The 14510-nt window shown below is 46.8% G+C and overlaps 1 protein-coding gene across 4 annotated transcripts; it reads right to left on the reverse strand.

The window, feature by feature from the left end:
- Positions 1-62: 62 nt before the first annotated feature.
- On the reverse strand, positions 63-14393 carry scyl2 (SCY1 like pseudokinase 2). 4 transcript variants are annotated; one of them, XM_035425558.1, is made up of 19 exons: positions 14247-14393; positions 11001-11202; positions 10647-10804; positions 9710-9854; positions 9185-9334; positions 8774-8995; positions 8224-8340; positions 7708-7833; positions 7360-7536; positions 6867-6878; positions 6635-6757; positions 6124-6237; positions 5839-5971; positions 5472-5590; positions 5274-5374; positions 5081-5150; positions 4705-4794; positions 4059-4178; positions 63-3198 (listed from the first exon to the last, which is right to left on the reverse strand). In XM_035425558.1, the coding sequence occupies exons 2-19, from the start codon at positions 11175-11177 to the stop codon at positions 2563-2565; spliced, it is 2790 nt and encodes a 929-aa protein (XP_035281449.1). In that variant the 5' UTR covers positions 11178-11202; positions 14247-14393; the 3' UTR covers positions 63-2562. The 4 variants fall into 4 exon arrangements, with proteins under 4 accessions (XP_035281449.1, XP_035281447.1, XP_035281448.1 ...); XM_035425556.1 differs by having other exon boundaries at positions 14127-14388; XM_035425557.1 differs by lacking the exon at positions 14247-14393 and adding an exon at positions 14127-14239 and having other exon boundaries at positions 11001-11205.
- Positions 14394-14510: the final 117 nt, after the last annotated feature.

Consider the following 14510-nt stretch of genomic DNA (forward strand, 5'->3'; position numbering starts at 1 on the left):
TGTGGTCACAAACCTAATCAGAAAGTACAAGTGCTTTCCCGACAAAGGAAACAACAGCCATGTTAAAGAATACTAGAATGTATATTTTTATATATATTTACAGAATTCCATTGAAGACTAGGAAAGATCCAACCCTCAGTCTGAACTGAGACAACACAAAACACCCCATTCACAATACAAATTTCACAAAGACTCCACAGTGTACAGTTATTTCTCTCATATACAAAGGATCAGAGTTTTGTAAAAGAATAGACTTTTGCTCTTCTCGGTTTAAACCAAATGTGTTACGACAGCAGCGACCTTGTCATGTTGTGGGAAATGTAGCAATCATGCGCAGTGTGTCCTCAAATTTGTCATACTTGGGTCTTTAAATTTGTCATCACATAAATGACATCACAAACCAAAGTGACGGAGAGGAAGCAGAGGGGTTTTTCTTTAGGGAACTAAGGAGATCATAGCTCCTGAGCAGTGTTCACAGGTCCCAATACTACAGTCCAGAAGTCCACTCTGCATTGTACAGTCACAATATCTACTGCCCCCTGGGGGCGACTTTCACCAAACAGTGCCCGCAAAGAAATTCACTTGAAACCCAAATTGTGTGGCTTGTGGCCAGTATAAAATTATCCTTCATTGCTGAAATCTACAAGAGGCAAATGGAAAAACAGAAAGCAGCAGAAAATCCCTTACCCTCCACCAAATGAAATTATTGCAAACACCTCTTAAGGCCTTTCTTCCATTAATGCAACAGCAGGAAAAGAGTTGGGTCCCCTTTAACGAGCGCTCCCCATCAGAACGCATCAACGCATCTTCAAACACTTCATTCACAATATATTACCACTGTATACTCAGTTTGATATATAAAACTGTTATAAATACTTTTAAAAACCTGTGTGGTCGCTGTGGTACGAGACAGTTAATGTAAGGTGGAGGAGAGACATCGGGTGTCAGTCACCCGCCCTTGTGGAGGAGGGACCTGCAGAGTGATGCTGAAACAGCACAGAGCTGCAGTTAAGGCCGATGCATCCACAGGCGCACCCTGCCTCGTGCTCCAGACAGGGAGGGGTGGAGAGAGAGGCTCTGTGAAGAGGCCGATGCACCCAAACACGAAACACACAAATATATCCACCTCTGGAATATCGACAGTAAATACAGCATTTATTTGACCTGCTGTGGCCGGGCGTTCCCTATGTACAGATTCACTTCATTTCCACAGCAGAAAAGAAGCATTCACCCTTTCACTCACACGGCCAGCACCACTCACCCTTTCACACTCCACACTGCAAAGGAGACCCAGCAGCATTCACCCTTTCACTCACACGGCCAGCGCCACTCACCCTTTCACACTGCGAAGGAGACCTAGCAACATTCACCCATTCACTCGCATAGCCAGTGCCACTCACCCTTTCACACTTCACACGGCAAAGGTGACCTGGCGGCATTCACCCTTTCACTCATACGGCCAGCACTACTCACCCCTTCACACTGCAAAGGAGACCCAGCAGCATTCACCCATTCACTCACACGACCAGCACCACTCACCCTTTTACACTGCGAATGAGACCCAGCAGCATTCACCCATTCACTTTCTTACATCTGCTAACATGGCAAGACCAACAGCATTCACCCTCTCATTCTCACTCATGACAGCAAGGAGGCCTCTGGCCACACCCTCCCAATCCTTCAGAAATGAGAAGGCCATTATCTCCCAGAGCGTACGGGAGAGAGAGGGAGGTGGGAGAGAGAGGGGGGGTGAGACAGCCTCTCGCCTGACAGCTAGCGTCACACCACCTGGTCCCAAACACAGCAAACTGACTCCAAAAAAAACAAAAAACAAAAACACTCAACACAAACTGCCACACAATAACAGAGCTGCCCAAGACACAGCATGTGATTGGTGTGGCTCTTAAATGATGGCAAGCCTAACGCATGCGGGTCCTTCATGCTGTGGTGGACGGACAGCTCTGCTAGGGGAGTGGTAGAGACAGTAACAGAAGCCCCGCTTGGCGGCCCGGAGCAAGAGAAGCAGAGCGAGGGACGGAGGGAAACTGCATCACCATGGAGACCGGCTGGTCTACTGCTTCTGTCTGGGTCTCCACTCGGCTACGCACCAGTCTCGAATGTACCCACATGAACCTCACTGCTGATATGAGAATCTGGGGAATAATCGCAGCGCACATTATTGACTTGATCTCAACCCAGTCCCCAGGGTTACTGACGCGATACAGCATCTAAACCTCAGTTACTGATGCCAAACCATGTAAACCCCCAGAGGCAAATTTCAGATACGTGGGCTGGACATGGTGACTAATCCCAAGGTTTAGTGATGGGATATGGCAGAAAGGTCCTCCTCTGCCCCAGGGCTCTACTCAATATACTGAGGCCTGCAGTCTGAAGCGACTTTTAAACCACAATCAGATCACATCAAACGTAATTAACAAAAAGCTGGGATCTCCACTTGATTCGATAAGAAAGATCACACTATTCAGTCACCCAAAGTTTTTTCTGTGTTTTCTCCCCAGTGATTTTTTTTGTGAGAAAAGGCGTGGATGTGCAAGCGGGTCTCTATCCGAAGAGATCCTTCAGGTCATTGTTGGCGGAGGTGCTGTGTCTGAGAGCGCCGGCATTCATGGGCGGGGCAGCCATGGGGGCAGGCGCGGGGGCGGGCTGGGAGAAGTTCTGCGGGCTGAAGAAGGGGTTGGCCTGCATGCCGAACCCCGCGTGGGCCCCGCCTATGGGCAGGGGTGCGGCCTGGGGAGGCTGCTGCGACCCAAACTGGTTGAGCCACGGGCCGGGGGCGGGCGTGGGTGCCGGGGTCATTTGGTTGAGGGTGACTTTGGGCTTCTGGGAGGCGAAGAGGGAGTCGAGGGCGGACATGTCTGGGGGCTTGCCCGGCTGATTCTGGGTGAGGGCAGAGAAGTTGGGGGTGCTGGTGGTGGTGGCCATGCCCCCGTACATGGGGGCCGCCGGGGGACCTGTCGGGCGCATGCCTGCGTTCATGCCCGCCGACGGGAAGCCCATCCCCGAGCCGAACCCGTTGCTCATGGTTCCCATAGTGCCCACCCCGCCCATGGGGGCTGCTGAGGGAAAGCCGGTGGAAATGGCCCCCGTCTGCACAGGGCCCTGCCGGGGGCCAGTGCTGAGGGACAGGCTGCCCAGTGACGTCATGCTGTTCATCAGGCTGCTGGTCAGATCTTTCGCCTGGCAGAGATAAAAGTACACAATGCAGTTTCAATAAGACCTGGCCTGCTGGACACAGCGTTACCTCTGTGGAGGTTCTGGTGTACAGTTATCAAGTGTTGTGGGCATCGTACTGGTGTATGTGGGCTTCTGTAGTAGGGGGCGCCGTGTGTTACTAGTGTGGGACCTCTTCCCAAACAGAAATAAAATATACTTATACCACAACGTATTGTAAGTTTACTTTTTAAAACTGATTATGCTAAATATATTTCACAGAAGTGCAATATGTTTAAATATAAGTGAAAATAATCAAGTGCCAATAATCTGTACAGTTGCCCATATACTGTGAAGTGTTCCCAAATCTTGATAATATATTTTATTTCAATACATTTTCAGTATTGCCTGCGTCTGGGTGTGTATGGAGGGTATAGCAGGTTACCTGAGACGTGGGCGTGTGTAGGCTGGGTATAGGGGGTTACCTGAGAGGTGGGCATGTGTAAAGTGGGTATAGCAGGTTATCTGAGAGGTGGATGTGTGTAAAGTGGGTATAGCAGGTTACCTGTGAGGTGGACGTGTGTAGGGTGGGTATAGCAGGTTACCTGAGAGGTGGGCATGTGTAAAGTGGGTATAGCAGGTTACCTGTGAGGTGGACGTGTGTAGGGTGGGTATAGCAGGTTACCTGAGAGGTGGGCGTGTGTAAAGTGGGTTTAGCAGGTTACCTGTGAGGTGGACGTGTGTAGGGTGGGTATAGCAGGTTACCTGAGAGGTGGGCGTGTGTAAAGTGGGTTTAGCAGGTTACCTGTGAGGTGGACGTGTGTAGGGTCGGTATAGCAGTTTACCTGAGAGGTGGGTGTGTGTAGGGCGGGTATAGGGGGGGTTACCTGAGAGGTGGATGTGGCTGCTTTCATGACATTGGGTGTGAGAGGCTGCTGAGTCCTCAGTTTAGCTGCTTGCTCCTGCTCCTTCGCCAAACGCTGCTTCTCCTCCAAGGTGAGAGACACCTGGACATAAGAGGGGGACCCAGGATTATTACACATTATAGAGGAACACGCTATAGAGCAGCACCAGGACATTACATTACAGGCATTTAGCAGATGCTCTTATCCAGAGCGACTTACACAGTTTTTCACATAGCAAACGAGTAGTCCTTACCCGAACAGTTAGAGAATGAACAGCTATGAAACAGGCCAAATAAGCGAGGAACAGAAGCAGTGTTGTGGATGGTATTATGAACCACCCGTTGAGTCGTTCTGTTGTTCACATTCCAAATCAAATATTTGGTCACAGCAGGCCTGCTCTTTAATTACTAAATCACAATAGATGCCTTTAACTCGTATCCCACACAAAACACTACTGCTCACTTATAATTAGAGAAACATGACGGTCATGTTAGCCATTCGGGTGCAGTTAAATTCAGAGCTTGTTCAGCACAGAACCAGACACTGAGAACAACAATGTATACTCACAGAGACGGACGGAGGCATCGACAATGTCTTTAACTGAGGCCATAAGCCTGACTTTACTTACTCTGGATGGTTGTGAAGCAGCCACAGAAGATCCGTTCTCTTTCCCATTTAGCCCAGAACTCGAAGAGTTCCCTCCGAAGATGTTATCAATCTGCAGATAGAGGAAGGGTCTAAACGTTTGCCCACTAAACCGTACCACTCTGTCAACCTATCACACGTCAAACCGCTGAAGCTAAGCAGGCCTGGTCTTGGTTAGCACTTGGACGGGAGAACTGGGCTGGTGTTTGCCAGTACGGGCCATCATAAATGAGGTTTTTCCTCACAACTACACCAGACTTTTGGAGAGAGGAGCTGGAGGAAGCAAACTTTATTTTGCCAAGTATCTATTAACTCCAGAACCTAGTGCCCTGTCCCTTATTTCCAGGTAAACATCTCACCTGGTTGCCAGGGCTGGGTGTAGACTTGGGTTCTTCGGATTGGTTTAGCTGGTTTGAGATGTTCAGCGACCTGAGCGGAGACACGCAGAACATTATCATCACTCAACGCCCACCTGAGCCTGCAGCATTAATGGCAGCTAAGATGCATGTGACAGCTGTCTCTATGGTTACGTGGGAGTGGAGTGACAGACACCTTTGCTGCTCCTGCATGGCATGCAGCTGCTCCAGTTTGGTCTTGTGCTCCGCCTCCATTCGGCTCAGCATGTCTCTGATCACGGCCATGAAGGAGTTGAACTGAAACAAACAACCAAATTCAGCATGCCTCCGATAAGCACATGAAACAGGTCAACACAAACAAAAATGCGTACGCGTTTGTCTGTCTGTATCTCACCTGGTTCAGGTTCAGGTTGTTGTCAATACTGAGGGACACCAGATGAGGAACACTCTTCCCAGCCAGGTGCTCTTTAGGGATCCCCAGTTTCTTATGGGAGAAGGTGCACTTGTAGATGCCTGAGGAGAAATACAAATTTCTTCAGCTCCAACTGAATATCACCCGCGACTTGCGATATTCACCTGCTATTTGTACAAATACTAAACACTGTTCCCATTCTACCACTGTAATGTGGAGTATTACACACCACTGGCCCTAACTGAACTGTTGTAGCACATGTAAATATCCAGCAGTGCTGGTCTAATCTGGAAGATTTTGAACAGTTTGTACACACAAAAAAACCTCATTCAAAAGTTCCTCCCCTTACCCAGAATCCCCATAAGCACGGCAGGCTCCCTGGAAGGGATCTGCTGCAGGAAAGGCAGGATCTCATCGATGACAAACCATTTATCCAGGTATTCCAGGATCTTCCCCAGGCACACCAGGGAGTTGACCCGCACCTGGGAAACACACGCATGCACTTTAACTGGGAGAAGCCGTTGAGCTCTCTCAACCAGTGAGAGTCAATCTAGGCAGCTGTGTAGCAAGGTAATATAAAGGGGAGGGGCTAGCGTGGTGCTATGCGGAGGGGCTCACTTCACAAGCGACTCACCGCAAGAGAGGAGGTCTGAAGGCAGGCGGATTTGATTCGCGGGATCAGCGAGTTCTTCATGGACGGGTAGTCAATCAGATTTGCGAAGGTGGGGATGATATTCAGGCACAGTTCCTGCGGGGGGAACCACTGGTTCAGAACAGTGTACAAGTGATGCAATACACAGTTTGAATGGCCCTTAACACAGAACCAATCCATAACACAGAGCCAATACAGCTGAAGACATTTCTGCCCATCAAAGTGTGTACACTGTGGATCTCAGCTTACAGAGATTTCAGAGATTTTACTCCATCTTTCGAGTGAGAGTCTGAAGCCTGTTCAAGTAAATTGCTGTAATAACACTGCACACTATCCTTCTCAACAGATTCTCCTTTTATGAAAAAACTGATGTCAGACACAGATAACGTCATAGTCCCGAATAGACGTGCGGGGGAGCTTGTCTCCATGGTGATCTCAGCATCTTGCACGGGCCTGAGCGGATGCGGTCTCCATGGCGACACCAAAAACTTACCTGGATCTGCGTGGAGGGCGCCTCCAGCGCACGGTACACCATGGGCAGCACGCTGCTCCTGATGTCCTCTGCAGGGGTCTTAGTGAGCAGCAGGTCCATCTTTTGCAGAAAGATCAGCAGTATCTAAGGAGACGGGACAGGGAGAGTGCGTTAAGGGCACGCCTCAGAGACGCGCGTGCGCTAAGGGTGCGTTCTCATCACACGTGCCACTTGACAAAGCAAGGCCACTCACCATGTTAGCAGCCTGGGAGCATGGAAAAGGGAACACACAGAGAAACAGTGCCATGACTCAGCGGAACAGCACTTCAACCAGCTTTGACCCTCCAGCGCATTGCAGCAGGGGAAAAGGAAAGGAAAGGGCCGCTTCTCTCACCCACTGATGCACTTAGAGCAGCAATGTCACGACGCATTAATTTCTAAAAATGTATAAGTCGTAATTCTACCCAAGAGAGATACGTGCACATGCACACACATACACAGACAGGCACGCTATATTCTTATTTGGGTCCACTGTTAGGGACTGACGGAATTCAGCCCTGAACGCTCTGAAGTTTAATCCCTGCTTCTGAAGGGGACTATAGCAAAGAGGTGGATTTGCAGTCAGACATAAGCAGGGAGATTGGTCAGCGAGCTAGGAGAAAGAGAGGACTGGGAGTGGTTCTGTGTGAGTGGGTAGTGACAGAGTCAGGTTATTCTGAGCAGGTAGGCACAGTCGGGAGAAGTACCTGCACAGGCTCTTGCTGTTTGAAGACCGGGCCGAGGTCAGGCAGGATCAGACGCACGTACTCCTCCTTGGTGCACTCCTCCGCTATCAGCAGCACGTTGGGAAGGACAAACGGGACCATGTCCGGATTCACAAACTCCGAGGTGAGCGCCGGCAGGATCCGGTGCACCACCACACGCTGAGCGAGAGGGGTCAGAGTTCATCAGTCAGACTGACCACAGCATCAGAGTAAGCATGCTAAGATTTGATAGCCAGAGTAAGCAGTGTGGACGCAGTCCCTGAGTTTTGCTTTCAGCAAATCACAACGCAGAGCTTTTTTTGGGAAGCCAATCACTGAACATAGCTTTACCTTCGGCAACTTGGGCAGGACCTTGGGCAAGCCTTTGTAGAATTGAGACTTCTGCAAGTTGTCCCTTTGGAAGAGGGAATCGAAGTACTGCAAAGTCACCGATCCCACATCACCGAAGAATGGAATCTGGAGACAAGACACACCTGACATTAACAAATATAGATGCCAAACGCTTACAGAACTCCTCCAAGTAGACAATATATTCTGAACACCTCCTCATAAAAACACCGCACTATCTGTTCACAGCTGTGCCTCAGCAGTTTAATATAAACACTGCAAACAGAAGGTGTTTGTGGCTCAGTGGTGTAATGAGAACAATGCAGCCGTCTATGTCTCAGGTGTAAATATAGCAGGTGTAAATATAGCCCAGTACACAGATGTGATTCAAGCCACAAACAATAACTACCTGGCAGAAGAATTATGATTTCAGGATTCCAGCATCCTTTCCACACATTCCTCTTTGTACCCACCCTACAGTGTGGTATGTAACAGCAGGGACAGCCATTTATTACTTGCCTTGGTCATCTGGTCAGCATCAGGCCGGACGTTGGGCGTGACGCTCAAGAGCATCTTCACATGCTCCCGTACCTCTTCAGGGATCTTGTTGAGGACCCCCGGGTTCAGTCGGCTCAGCTGGGGAGACATTTAAATAAGTCTCTCATAAATCTCATAAGAGCATATCACTTGAATCCTATCCTGTTCATCTAGCACTTTCAGGTTACATGTGTATCTCCATCCAGCACTTATATTGCACTTTTTGTATTGTTATCCTGATGTCGTAGCTCATCGTCATGCCTCGTAGTTTGACTTACCATAACTTTCTGACCTATCCCATGCCAACTGTGTGAACTAGACTTTATGTTCACGGCTACGGACAACAGTTACATAATAGGTATTCTACCTCTGTAGTTATTGTGCGTCGCTGTGGATAATAAATGTAATGTAAAGTCAAAACAGAGCCACAGCACAGCCATGTACAGAGTGGAAACATGGCGACCTGCAGGAGTAAGAGGAGCTGGAGCCCTTCTTTCCAGTGGACGGTAGGGAGAGGGCAGGCAGGTCTCACCTGGTCCAGCTGTCTGCTGAAGCTCTTGAAGATGTCCTGCTTGTTGACCTTGAAGACGGGCTTCCCCTCGTTGAAGACGGCGTGCATGACCACGCCCAGGGAGTACATGTCAGAGGCGGTGTCACAGCTGACCGACAGGATGTACTCGGGGGCAAGGTACTCCGGGTTCGGCAGGCAGAGAGACGACTGATTGGGATCCCACTCCTTACAAGTGTACGTGGGCTGGTCGACACAAACACACAAAGGCAAACTTATGAGACAAAAAGGCTCCAACCTCCTCTCATTCAGTAACTCCCTGCTTCCTGCTTCCTATCCTGTGAGCCTTCATTTCCTCTCCACCCCCCACCCAGCTGCACTAGTCAGACACAGGGACCCGTCAGTCTGGTGAAGACCTACGCTACTACGACTCACCTCCTGGTCTGAGGGGTTGCTGGATGAAATGCTGAAGTCAAAGCCCATGATCTTCCAAGACCCGCTCTTATTCACAATGATGTTCTCGGGGCACAGGTTCCCATGCACCATCTTCACCCCACTGTGGAGGAAGGCTAAGCCCTCTGCAGTCTGTCACAGCGAGGGAGGGGACAAGAGAGACAGAATAGCGACCGTAAACCTGCTACGAACGAACACTGAACCATCCAAAACATGAGAAGACATAGAAAGAGAGAAGAGTTCACTAGTTCAAGATCATTTAAACAAGTAACACGGTCTTTAATTAAATGATCTGTCAATTACCAGGAGTAATTCAAGTTAATGAAAGTTCAATAAAAAAATTATTTAACCAATTTTTATTACTGAATATGACATCTCCACGACGTTTTGGCAGTGGGCAAAATAACTTGCTCATTCTGAGCCATATGCTGTATAAAGTATAATTCCTAATGATGAACGTAAGCAGGGATTGGATGAATCCTTCTGCAGGTGTGTTTGAGATCTTACCTGTAAGAGGCCGTACTTGGTTTCTATGTCGTACAGTTTGTACTCTTTGATCTCTGATGGAACTGGACTGGGCAGGTTCTCATACTGACCCAGAACATTGGCCAAGCTGGCAAAGACAGGTTCTGTACAGAAGGCCAGGCAGTCTCTGAAAAGGAAAGAGAGCAAGATTCAAGGTTACCATGTACCATTATTTTACAAGGAGGCCATTTAAAATAAACCAGCAGCACAATAAAAGTGCTGTTACATCAATCACATGGTGCACCGGTAAAGAGAACTGGCCGAAGGTGAATAAATACTAAACGGCAGAGTCTGAGTTCAGGGCACCAAGACGCAGTTGATAAAGTGTGTTTTCAGTCTGCATTGTGAAAAGGCCGTGTTTCTGCAGTTCTAACAGATGTAGGCAGCCAACTCGACTGACGGCAGGAACCAAAAAGAACCACTACCAGGAGGCGATGGCTGACGTGCTCTTTGTGAGATGTGTGTTAGTCAGTGCTCTCCTCAATTAACAGTGGACGTTTCAGCAAAGGAATGGGTCTAAAAATATGACTGGGCATTTCAAAAAATATTATGCAGCATGGTAGCAAAACCTTTTCAGATGACTTTGACATTTTGCTTTTAAAAATTAATAAAAGATCTTGGGTAGAAAATGACAAGTTGGATAAAATAATACAATCCTTTTCACTTTAAGGGCAAATTTGGTTTCTAAAAATTAGAATTACTGACAGTTATAATAATATTCAACCCAGTTCAAATGCATTCAGAAATCTACAAACACGTTCTACAGGACTTTGGATTGAAGTGAGATTCAAATGTTATTTTCATTCCGACTCTTACAGTTAGAGCATTCTTGAAGACTCAACAAATAACAGAATATTAAAATATTAGACAGTAAAAACACAGGGGTTGAGGAAAGGCTTAATGAACGCGAGTCACTCACCGCGACTCCTCCAGGGGGTGCTGAACGGTAAGAAGGCGAGGGTGTCGTAGGCGGGTCAGTTGTTGGACTCCTTTCTTCAGAGAGTCAACAATCTGGTCCTTTTCAAACTTCTGATACTTGTCGATGAGTTTCTTGTCAAAAACAAACACTGCTACTTCCTGGAAAACAAGGAAAACAAAGTATTTTGCAATGATCCACAGGGAGAGAAGATTGCTGCCTTGCAAATTCACTTTGTGACAAGAAGGCAAAACTTGCAGCATCACAGGTATCACCATTCTTTTTCAGTAAATACATCAGTTACCACCATGGTTATGTAATCTTCCCTTCCTTCTTCACCTCAGGTGAGTCACCTACCTGTTTCGTGGACTTCTTGGATCCACTGTAGATCCTCCAGCACAGCCCTGGTCCACTGCTGGCCATGTGCCGGCCTACTTCAAACTCACGGGTCACCGGGTTACCCATGACTGCACTGGTGACATCTGCTGTCACCTTGGTGACAGTGCTTTTCAGCTTATTGAGCATGGACTCCATGTTTCAGCCAACGGTCAACCAGAGCCTACCGGAAAAACATGAAAACCCAACCATTTACTAAGGAGACCATCCTCCCTGAAATACACAAGGTCACCACAATCTACCTGAGAATGAATCAGCATGGACAAAAATTATCCCAGTGAGTCTTGGGGAAAAAGGAGCACCAAAGCTCCACTTACCCTGAGGAAACCACATAAGCTGGGTGCACCTATGCTTTCCCTCTCATTAATACTGTATGTGAATGTGTGCTTTCAAAGAGAAAGAAAATAAAATTAATCTTTGACAATATACATGCAAACAGCAAACCCTCTCTCCTCCACGCACACACGTCCCATTTCTATGACACGGTGTAGACCAGTCGCATACACTTTCCCCCTTCTTCAATGTCTGCATACATACAAGCATAAACACTTGTTCCATTTCTCCTTGACAGTAGACCGCGCACGTACAGTACACGCACACACTAAGTCATCCTCTCCAACAAACAAGAGGCCAGCTCTATCTGAGGAGTGCTGAACTGTGATAAATTGGAGTAAGGACAGAATAAGAAAAAATAAGCAGGGAGCAGGAGAGAGATGAGACCAGAAAGAGAGAGGAGAAGATTTAATAAATCAAACACTCTTTGCTCTGTCCCCATTGCCTGATAGTGCTCAAGAAAGTTGGAATTATTTAAACTCAGCCATGTACTCTATTTGACTGACACAGCTTCATCGTTAGAAGGACGCATGCGGTAAGGATGTTCTGGCTGGCTGAATTAGCAATCCAGAGCTCATTCCAACAGGCCTTTCTAAGATCTAAAGGTTACTGATCACGCTTTAATTAGTCACGGATCTCTTCTGTCTCAGTTGCAGAAGGCCTTTGTTCTTCTTGTATTTGTCTCTGTCTCTGTGGCCAGCAGACATAATCAAATGCAAGACATAAGCAGGTAAAAAGCCTTATACCTGGTGGGAGGGATCAACATTGTTCAAAAGAGCACGATTCATTAGCTTCCGTCTTCCTTCACAACAAAGCTTAAATGTCCCTTTAGTCAGAGCATATGCAATTGGCGCAGAAAGTTCTTTTTGGGAAACATTCTCGGCCAGAGAGAAATTCAGTGCAAACAGAAAATTGGCAATGCCTACTTCTCACTCCTACTGGACAAGAATAGGCATTCTTCAATCTAAACTCAAAAATTGTTCTTGGTATCATTGTCTCCCATGAATGAGTCACAGTATTTCGCTTTCATTTGGTCGCACACCAAAATAAATTCATCTGAATATCATTTCATGCAGGAGAACTTGCATTTATAAAGGCGCTGCTCCCAGCAAGCCTAGCTGGAATAAGTGTGACAGCTCCTGAGGGGCAAAATGAGCATGGCGCAGAACTAATCACATGAGACTTAAAACTGCACTCCTGGGCTTCCATTCGAAGCCCTGGCTCACAGTGGAGGTTGGGCTGAGTTGGATCTGTCCATTGTTTGAGTTTCTTTTTTTTTCTTTTTTTTCTTTTCGTTCCCTGGTTTTTTTTTTTTTTTTTTCATCATACTGACCAGTTTTGTTTCAAGGATTCAAATATATTCTTTCCAAAATTTCCTATTTTCTTGCAAAGCATCTTTGTGACAGTGTCTCTGAAAAACGTGCTCTAAAAATAAAACTGATTACTGCACAGGGGACAGACCTGCTACACCACCCTCTTGTCGTCTGCTCAGCCAGTCTGACATGGGAGTTGCTACATAGTACCGCGTAAGCTACTGTCAGATCTGGACAAAGACTGCAGGTACTGACTACAGTGTTCTGAACATCTTCCTGTTTTTGATAAGCCCCACTCCTTCTGTACAGATTTTCAAGCTATCAAGCTCAATTTTAGCCTACACATGACAAGCTAAAAATCCAGCCCAACAGGCATCTACAATTTAATCATGTAACCATGTTACAGTTAAGCAAAAATACACTGTGCTGCGCACTGCATCTTGAATGGGGCAGTACAGAAACGTAAAGCAGCTTCAGCCAAATTGGATGGGAGGTCATAAAACCGTAAAACTATAATATAAGCACATAGGTTCTTAGGTCTCCTTGGTAGGAATTACATTGCCCCTAAATCTGTCCAATTACTCAACGTGATGTTTGAAGGGAATGCATTAACAGTAATTATCTGTATCTATCTAGTTGAAAAAAAAGCAACTGTTATGTCTGACCAGCCAAGCAGACGAGTGAAACATTTGTTTCTGCTTCATCTGACAAGCAACGTAATACAACTTAACGTTAGCACAAGCTTGTTCGAATCCGTATACAATACACTGACCAACATATTGTACGTTTTAGTTGCTATTGGCTATTGCAAAACTGAAATAACCTGCTAGGCAGTTCGCTAATGACACATCGCAATGTTTTAGCAATTTCTTAACCAACAAGTGAAGCAACGTTGGCTTTCAGCTAGCTAGGTAATTTCTGTTACGCTATGTTAATACCAATTGAATGAATGGCTGAAAGTCCTCTTCAGTGCTACAGCTACATGGCGAGCTACGTGCCAACATTTAAAGCTCCCTAACTGGCAAGATGACAAGCTAAGGAAAATACTTTGCCAAATACCTAACAGTTAACTAGCTAAGTATCGATAGCTTCAAACCAATTTCACATCCGGAAATGAAAGTGACAAATAAAACAGCTAAGTTAGCTGAGCAAGTTTCATTATCAAACACTCCCCAGTTCCGACAGAAACGTCACAAAGCACAGCTAGTGTTCTCACGTATTTTCAGATTTATAGAGGAATACCACGTACCTAGCTAGCTGGTTTTAGCTAGCCTACGCAGGGCAAGCGGTCTAACGTTAGGCCCATCGAATGTCAGCACCTGCTTGTTTGTCTGGATAGCTGGTTAGCTAAATAGCTAGACGTCACTCTGAAACATAACAACTGTTTTATTAACTCGGTTTTCTCGTATATTTGTTTTCTTATTAAATGTCTCCCTCTTACCTGTGTCCTAAGGAAGGTGTCAGTGCCTTATTGATGCCAGTTCGAGCTTAGTGTAAACTATCAGCGGCGGCTGTGCTTCCCAGCCTCCATGTCGTCTAGCGTATAGAATCGGTCTCCTACCTGCCCAAATGACGTCACATCCTACTTTAGAATTTTTGATTCCGAACTTTTTCAGCGTATTCGTTCGTAATTGGCCTCAGTGGTCAATGAGCCAATGACGCCTGAACGAGTTGTGGTCGTGGAAAACAAATACTGTCCACAGTACCGTGTCATTTCCACCCTTCTGCATCATGTGACCAGCACGAAGGCCGAATTCATTCCATTGATTGCGTTCAAATAATGTATGTTCTTAGAGGCTATTCAACAGTCACTAGTTAAATGGCA

The sequence above is a fragment of the Anguilla anguilla genome, chromosome 7 (assembly GCF_013347855.1).
Source record: "Anguilla anguilla isolate fAngAng1 chromosome 7, fAngAng1.pri, whole genome shotgun sequence".
Taxonomy (NCBI): domain Eukaryota; kingdom Metazoa; phylum Chordata; class Actinopteri; order Anguilliformes; family Anguillidae; genus Anguilla; species Anguilla anguilla.

Excerpts from the sequence above, each read along its gene's own strand:
- scyl2 (XM_035425558.1), bottom strand. The coding sequence starts at position 11,177 with ATGGAGTCCATGCTCAATAAGCTGAAAAGCACTGTCACCAAGGTGACA. Across the intron at positions 8,996-9,184 it reads GCAACCCCTCAGACCAGGAG|CCCACGTACACTTGTAAGGA; the intron begins GTGAGTCGTAGT and ends TGTGTCGACCAG. Across the intron at positions 7,834-8,223 it reads ATGCTGACCAGATGACCAAG|ATTCCATTCTTCGGTGATGT; the intron begins GCAAGTAATAAA and ends TCTTGTCTCCAG.